This window comes from Salmo salar, chromosome 01, assembly GCF_965601325.2.
Source record: "Salmo salar chromosome 01, fSalSal1, whole genome shotgun sequence".
Lineage (NCBI taxonomy): Eukaryota > Metazoa > Chordata > Actinopteri > Salmoniformes > Salmonidae > Salmo > Salmo salar.
The window spans coordinates 53580462-53589663 of NC_138291.1; the positions used below are offsets into that span (position 1 = coordinate 53580462).

General features: G+C 39.4%; 1 protein-coding gene across 1 annotated transcript; it reads right to left on the minus strand.

Moving 5' to 3' along the window:
* Positions 1-1012: 1012 nt before the first annotated feature.
* Positions 1013-8585, minus strand: LOC100195485 (abhydrolase domain containing 12, lysophospholipase). Its single transcript, NM_001140514.1, is given in 13 exon segments — positions 1013-1545; positions 1662-1786; positions 1974-2052; positions 2305-2387; positions 2486-2565; positions 2730-2767; positions 3472-3601; positions 3928-3973; positions 4050-4080; positions 4163-4282; positions 4482-4587; positions 4680-4807; positions 8363-8585. Coding segments are annotated over 13 exon segments (1119 nt in total). The 5' UTR covers positions 8488-8585; the 3' UTR covers positions 1013-1517.
* Positions 8586-9202: the final 617 nt, after the last annotated feature.

The window sequence follows — 9202 nt, forward strand, 5'->3', positions numbered from 1 at the left end:
GAAGCCTGACCCACTTCTCATGTATGACTAAGCTGTTGATATCTAATTTTACAGAGACAACTCATTGAACAGATCGTCATTATACACTACAATTTAACAATTTGAGATCACTTAGATAAGTCATTATTTTTTAAAGAAAAGCACATTTTTTTTGTCCATTAAAATAACAAATGTATCAGAAATATAGTGTAGACATTGTTAATGTTGTAAATGACTATTGTAGCTGAAAACTATAGTGTTTTTATGGAATATCTACATAGGCCCATTATCAGCAACCATCACTCTTGTGTTCCAATGGGACATTGTGTTAACTAATCCAAGTTTATAATTTTAAAAGGCTTATTGATCATTAGAAAACCATTTTGCAATTATGTTAGCACAGCTGAAAACTGTTGTTCTGATTAAAGAAGCAATAAAACTGGCCTTCTTTAGACTAGTTGAGTATCCGGGCATCAGCATTTATGGATTCGATTACAGGCTGAAAATGGCCAGAAACAAATACATTTTTTCTGAAACTCAGTCTATTCTTGTTCTGAGAAATGAAGGCTATTCCATGCGACAAATTGCCAGGAAACTGAAGATCTCGTACAACGCTGTGTACTACTCCCTTCACAGAAAAGTGCTGACTGGCTCTAACCAGAATAGAAAGAGGAGTGTGAGGCCCCGGTGCACAACTGAGCAAGAGGACAAGTACATTAGAGTGTCTAGTTTGAGAAACAGACGCCTCACAAGTCCTCAACTGGCAGCTTCATTAAATAGTACCCACAAAACACCAGTCTCAACGTCAACAGTTAAGAGGCGACTCCGGGATGCTTTCAAAAACAAGGACATTTCTAAATGACCCCAAACTTTTGAACGGTAGTGTATCTACTAGGATTTCTAGGTACATCTCATTACATCATAAAATACAGTATGTATCACTTCCACTGTAGTGATTTGTCTCTTTTAGTCTTTATCTCAGACGTACTAGTAACCAGCCATGTAAACATCCAACAAGAACATGTACGATTCATGAACGTTGATCAGGTTTTATTTGTAATGTAATACTTGCCAAAAAGAAAAGCTATTACAACAGTATCTTTTCTGTAATCCCTACTAAGAATTCACCAAAGCTTGAACACTTTAAAACATTGATTAATCATAATTTTTCATGTTTATAATTCATAGAAAGGAAACCAATTCATTGCCTCCATCTCAAAAGTTCTGTAATTTGCACATAGACTAAGACTATAGCTAGATAATAATGCATTGGACATCTCAGTAAGTGCTCAACCCAGAGTTGAACCTCTTAGATTCTCTTTTTGTTCTCAGTCCTTTCAGCTAAGTAAGTGCTTTACATTACTAGCAATGCAACTTTTATCTGATATTAGATCAATGATTGGACCATGTGATTGAAGTCCACCCTACTGATTTGCCATAAGGTAAAGAGACACGTGCAAACTGCATCTAGGTTTTGCAGTTCTATAGATATGTTGAAACAATTGATGTCCAAAGGTTCTTCTGCATAGGTCACTGGATTAGGGGGGCAATGAATGTACAAATTCCCTGTAACGATATGGATGAAAAAAGGTGTACGTTTTATAGTTAGAATAAACATTGATATAGAACCGGTGTTGCCTTTTTTTCAAATTGCAATTGAAGAGTTGACAGGATTTCCTCACCTAATAATGTTGGGCAGGTGAGGGTCTTTGTACAATCCATTGTGAAGGTACCCAAGGGATCTGGCGAACGGTACCATCTTAACTCGATTCTCTGAGTTTTGGGCGCTCTGTGCAATTTCATACAGCTTGATAGGAACACAACAAAGGACGAGAGGTGGAACCTTCCTTAACTGTATATCATGTTTCCAGGAACCCTTCTTGCTATTGTCATTCAAACCATACAGATAATATATCACAAATGTTGCCTGTGATAAAATAGACAGATGACAATAGAGAAATTATTGTTAGTTACAGTAAAACTATAAGTCACACCTGCTGAGCCATGTGGATAGGCACTATGTGGTCATCCTCTGCATGAAGTATCAGAAGAGGACTCCTCATCCTCTTCAAGCTGTAGAGACACGGTGAAACATCACTTTCATGAACAGTCAACCTCAAACTCTCAGAACAATTCTGAAACACATTTGGTTGCAGTGGGTGTATCAGTTATTTTGATTCGATTTGTTACCGCATATTGCAAACCTGTATTATGATATCAAAATAAGGGATGACAAGTACGGTGAAAAGTTGCATGAACCAAAACAAATTTACAACAAAATGTTTTGGTTTAATTTGAACCTAAGTCTAAATCAAAAATACTTACTTTTCATCATTAGGGAAGATTATATTGTTTTCTGCCCTTGTGTCCAGGAAAAAGTACTCAAAACCTGGGAACTTCCAATAAAACTGAAGACAAAATGCAGCTTAGTACATTAATGAATACAAAATCATGGCGTTTAAAGATGTACTGTATCGCTATGGAAAGGAGGGTATGTGAATCTTACCCAGCCAAACAGATCATGAGCACCCTTCTGTCGAATGTTGGTGAATGCTCCCTCAATGATCACACCATCAACAACAATCCCTGATAAAAACAAAAAATATTCTAAGCATGTAAATATATCAAGTCAGCTTGCATAATGAGTCACACAAGAAACTTTCATGAAATGAATGTCATTATGCCGATCATGTGTATTGTACTTTAACCAGAGGGTATAAAATACGAAAGTTGAATGGATTTAGGCCTACCATGTTCCATTAGTTTGACTGCAGTATTAGTGGCCACTCTGTACAAAGATGAGGGGGAAAAATGGCATTTACTGCTCATGTCTTATACTCTATCAGAGTAACTGTCAAAATGTTCTGTCATATTTCTAATCATTGATTTGAGTATTTAAATCATCACCATTAGTGGGGGTAGATTAAGTAGTAGTAGTAGTGGTAGTGACAGGTCCTCTAACTTAAACTCACAAATACTGTATTGTGTATGAGGGGAACAAGCAACAAATGAAACAAGTGTTGAATCAAACGTTAAACATAGTCCAGTCTCTTGAATGAACAATGCTTACTTTTAAACATAATCATAATTTAAATAATGAGATACCTACCAGTGGAATGACATACACATATCTCTGGAATGTAAGACAAAGGCATTACAGGGAAAGTTTAAGTTAATCTTAATAAAGCTAAAGGTAATATTGTGTCTGCTTATGCAGACACAATATTACTTTTGACTACCTTTGCTTTAATGAAAATTGCCAATTACATCTGAGATGTGCATTTTATTTGACTGTTAGGCTCTTCATGATTTGAATCGTGGTCATATGATTTAACTGTTATTTGTTTGAATTGAAAGCTGAGCATTGTTCATTTAAGAGACTGCTGTGTATTGTTTGAGTAAAAGCATAATTGTGTGCAACTATGCATTGACATAAGTTATCATTTCCATTCGCTTTTCTCTACCGACTGAACCATCTACCTGGTCACTCACCCAGTGCCAAGGGAGTGTCCCCATAATACCACCAGACTGCTCCCACTGCGGGCTTTTACCCACTGGTACAAGTAGAGGGTGTCAGTGGTTAGACCAACTTCAGTGGGCTCTCCGGTGGAGTCCCCGAAACCTGTCAGAGTTTCTTATATCAATGGCTGTACAGTATGCAAACATACTAGACTACGTATAGTCCTATCATGTCATGTCTGTCTGCCTGAGGCAAACTTGATGCAGTTGTATACTGATTTGTAAATTACCACAAGGGGGCAGTCAGAAGCAAAACAACCCCAGAGGGTAAGGTGAACTTTACTACAGTATTTGGAATTGGGAGTTGGTTATCAGTCTCTTTACAGCAAGGTGAAATAACACACGACAAAATGAGGCTAATGTCAGGTTGTCAAGGATGTGTAATGACATGTTTCAACCGTCTAGTAGAAGAATTCAAGTTTAACCAACCTCTGTAGTCCAAAGCCAAAACATGGTAATCCATTGCACTCAGCAGCTGTAGAAAGGCCAATCACCAGTTAATCATTCACACCATGATGAAGTAACTTTTGTTGTAGTTGTCAGTCGCTTACATGTATTACTCCCACACGGTGACTTGCTGCCCTGTTTGAAATAATGTGGACTTTTAGATTCAAAGTGAGAACATTTGAAATATTATTGTGAAGCAATCCATTGTTCTTGCTACCTTGTGCCTCCATTGCCATGAAGATAAATGAAGATCGGATTTCCAGCTCCCAAAGAATCTTGGTACCATTCCAAGTCCTTTCCCTGTGCCTCTTTCCACTGACTTTCAGGGACTGTGTGCCTTGAAGATATTGTACAGGGACAACACGTGTAAGGGGTAAGGGACTATATACTGACTTTGATCTATAAAGTTCAATGCAGTCTTTATAAATCTACACTGTCCAGTGGCAGTGAATGTACTTCAGATGTAAGGTAGGTAGGCTACATTAAACGTAACTCACAATGTAACCTGGAGAAAGGGTTTACGTTAGCCTACTCACCATACTCCCAATGAGATCCCGTGTTCGGATGTAAGGTACATGTTCATTGTGTGGTTAAGAGACAGGTCGGCTGGCTGGCTGTGGTCGATGAAGAATGGGATCCTGACTAAAAACAAGGTGAGAATATATACTAATTACTCTGAGTTATTATTCCTAATTTGTCCAGTATTTTTGGATAATGCTCATGATTACACTCACCTCTGTGAGAATAAACCAGGTGCTTTATGATGTCAGGAAACGGTGCCATCATGAAAGGCACAGAAACATAAATGACACATACGGCCAGGAGACCTCTTTTGAACCACCACAACAAACGGGGGCAAGGTCTGAGACAGAGAGAAAGCCAGAGAGAACGACTGAGGGAGAGCGATCTACTTCACTTGCTTTGGCAATGTTAACATATGTTTCCCATGCCAAAAAAGCCCCTAAATAAAAAAAAAGATGTAAATTGAATTGAGAGAGAAAATGAGAAAATGGATCATTACTTCCCCAAATGCAAGGGGAAAAAGCAGAAACATTACAATGACAACTGGTCCATGCTGTCAGCTGACCTTTCTGGATATTGACATTGAAGCGCATGTTATGCCAATAATACAGTTGAAGTCGGAAGTTTACATACACTTTAGCCAAATACATTTAAATTCAGTTTTTCACAATTCCTGACATTTAATCCTAGTAAGAATTCCCTGTCTTAGGTCAGTTAGTTTCACCACTTTTATTTTAAGAATGTGAAATGTCAGAATAATAGTAGAGTAATTTATTTCAGCTTTTCTTTCATCACATTCCCAGTGGGTCAGAAGTTTACATACACTCAATTAGTATTTGGTAGCATTGCCTTTAAATTGTTTAACTTGGGTCAAATATTTCGGGTAGCCTTCCACAAGTTTCCCACAATAAGTTGGGTGAATTTTGGCCCATTCCTCCTGACAGAGCTGGTGTAACTGAGTCAGGTTTGTAGGCCTTCTTACTCGCACATGCTTTTTCAGTTCTGCCCACATATTTTCTATAGGATTGAGGTCAGGGCTTTGTGATGGCCACTCCAATACCTTGACTTTGTTGTCCCACTTTGGAAGTATGCTTTTGGAAGACCCATTTGCGACCAAGATTTAACTTTCAATATATCCACATAATTTTTCAGCCTCATGATGCCATCTATTTTGTGAAGTGCACCAGTCCCTCCTGCAGCAAAGCACCCCCACAACATGACGCTGCCAGCCCTGTGCTTCACAGTTGGGATGGTGTTCTTCGGCTTGAAAGTCTCCCCCTTTTTCCTCCAAACATAATGATGGTCATTATGACCAAACAGTTCTATTTTTGTTTCATCAGACCAGAGGACATTTCTCTAAAAAGTATGATCTTTGTCCCCATGTGCATTTGCAAACCGTAGTCTGGCTTTTTTTATGGCCATTTTGGAGCAGTGGCTTCTTCCTTGCTGAGCGGCCTTTCAGGTTCTGTGGATATAGATATAGTCGTATGAAAAAGTTTGGGCACCCTTCACAATTTCCATGATTTCCATTTATAAATTATTGGGTGTTTGGATCAGCAATTTCATTTTGATCTATCAAATAACTGATGGAAACAGTAATATTTCAGTAGTGAAATGAGGTTTATTGGATTAACAGAAAATGTGCAATATGCATCAAAACAAAATTAGACAGGTGCATAAATTTGGGCACCCCAATAGGAAAATCACATCAATATTTACTAGAGCCTCCTTTTGCTAAAATAATAGCCTCTAGATGCTTCCTATAGCCTCTAATGAGTGTGTGGATTCTGGATGAAGGTATTTTGGACCATTCCTCCTTACAAAACATCTCCAATTCAGTTAGGTTTGATGGTTGCCGAGCATGGACAGCCCGCTTCAAATCATCCCACAGATTCTCAATGATATTCAGGTCTGGGGACTGGGATGGCCAGTCCAGAACATTGTACTTGTTCCTCTGCATAAATGCCCAGGTAGATTTTGAGCAGCGTTTTGGGTCGTTGTCTTGTTGAAATATCCAGCCCCGGCGTAACTTCAACTTTGTGACAGATTCTTCAACATTATTCCCAAGAATCTGCTGATATTGAGTGGAATCCATGCGACCCTCAACTTTAACAAGATCCCAGTACCGGCACTGGCCACACAGCCGCACAGCATGATGGAACCCCCACCAAATTTTACTGTGGGTAGCAAGTGTTTTTCTTGGAACGCTGTGTTCTTTTGCTGCCATGCATAACGTCCCTTGTTATGACCAAATATCTCAATCTTTGTTTCATCAGTCCACAACACCTTATTCCAAAATGAAGCTGGCTTGTCCAAATGTGCGTTTGCATACCTCAAGCGACTCTGTTTGTGGCGTTTGTGCAGAAAAGGCTTCTTCCGCATCACTCTCCCATACAGCTTCTCCTTGTGCAAAGTGCGCTGAATTGTTGAACGATGCACAGTGACACCATCTGCAGCAAGATGATGTTGTAGGTCTTTGGAGGTGGTCTGTGGGCTGTTTTTGACCGTTCTCACCATCCTTCGCCTTTGCCTCTCCGATATTTTACTTGGCCTGCCACTTCTGGCCTTAACAAGAACTGTGGCTGTGGTCTTCCATTTCCTCACTATGTTCCTCACAGTGGACACTGACAGCTTACATCTCTGCGATAGCTTTTTGTAGCCTTCCTCTATACCATAATGTTGAACAATCTTTGTTTTCAGGTCATTTGAGAGTTGTTTTGAGGCCCCCCATGTTGCCACTCTTCAGAGGAGAGTCAAAGAGAACAACAACTTGCAATTGGCCACCTTAAATACATTTTCTCATGATTGGATGCACTGGTCTATGAAGTTCAAGGCTTAATGAGCTCACCAAACCAATTGTGTGTTCCAATTAATCAGTGCTAAGTAGTTACAAGTATTCAAATCAACAGAATGACAAGGGTGCCCAAATTTTTGCATAGCCTATTTTTCACATCTGATTTAATTTCATACAACTTAATATTGCTACACTAAAAATCTTTGTCTGGACAATACCCCAGTACTCAGCTTTTATTAGAAAATGAATGGCATGCCACTGTGATCATTTCCTGTGACAGAGTAAATTATTATGCAGCCTCAGAGGGGTGCCCAAACTTTTTCATACAACTGTACTTTTGTACCCGTTTCCTCCAGCATCTTCACAAGGTCCTTTGCTGTTGTTCTGGGAATGATTTGCACTTTTCGCACCAAAACACGTTCATCTCTAGGAGACAGAACACATCTCCTTCCTGAGCGGTATGACGGCTGCGTGGTCTCATGGTGTTTATACTTGCATACTATAGTTTGTACAGATGAACGTGGTAACTTCAGGCGTTTGGAAATTGCTCCCAAGGATGAACCAGACTTGTGGAGGTCTATCATTGTGGAGGTCTTGGCTGATTTATTTTTGATTTTCCCATGATGTCAAGCAAAGAGGCAGTGAGTTTGAAGGTAGGCCTTGAAATACATCCACAGGTACACCTCCAATTGACTCAAATGATGTCAATTAGCCTATCAGAAGCTTCTAAAGCCATGACATCATTTTCTGGAATTTTCCAAGCTGTTTAAAGGCACAGTCAACTTAGTGTATGTAAACTTCTGACCCACTGGAATTGTGATACAGTGAATTATAAGTGAAATAATCTGTCTGTAAACAATTGTTGGACAAATTACCTGTGTCATGCACAAAGTAGATGTCCTAACCGACTTGCCAAAACTATATTTTGTTAACAAGAAATTTGTGGAGTGGTAGAAAAATGAGTTTTAATGACTCCAACCTAAGTGTATGTAAACTTCCGACTTCAACTGTAGGCCTATTTACTAGTCTAGACTCTAGTCTCGACTAGACGGGAGATTCATTTTACGCAGTGCTAGTGCGGTGCACAGCCTACCAACTCACCTCGGCTGCGCACTCGATGACGCCCAAGTTTTTTTTCTCGCAGTCTTCTGCTCCTCGGAATCATGGTCACCGGTCCTCTTCCTCATCCTGAGATGTTTACTAACCGAGCCACCAGTCCTCTGCATCTGTAATGCAGCCGTTCTGTTCTAGATTGACATCTAGGCTATGTGACTAACTACTTTATTTTCTACCCTACGTATGTTCTTTTAGTCTACCTCAGAGGCTCCATGGGTGAAAGTTCAGTCGTCCCACACTGTTGATAAGGAAATGAGGGAGGAGTTAAGCGTTTTTTTTATATTTGTTTTTGTTAACCTAACCTGTGTATGTACAAGCCATGAAATAATGCTTCCCGGTGTACCTTATGAATTCACATATTAGAAATATGTTTTTCAATCATAAGGATAAGTCAACGCACGAAGGCATACTTCAGTTTATACAATGGGGACATATAATACTTGTAAGAGGGATCTTTTCACATGGAACATATACAATTCAGTAGGATACCTACAGTGTAGGCCTTTATGACTAAGGAATTTTATTTGGTATGTGTTTTCATGTTTTATGATCACAGCAATACAGCTTTGAGATCCACTGTGCTTCAATGTACAATGGCATACACTGAGTGTACAAAACATTAGGAACACCTGCTCGTTCTATGACAGACTGGCCAAGTGTTACCAGTTAAATCCACTTTCATCAGTGTAGATGTGGGGGGGGGGGGGGGGGGTTAAAGAAGGATTTTTAAGCCATGAGACAATTGAGACATGGATTGTGTATGTACCATTCAGAGGGTGATTTAAGTGCATTTGAACATGATATGGTAGTAGGTGCCAGGTGCAC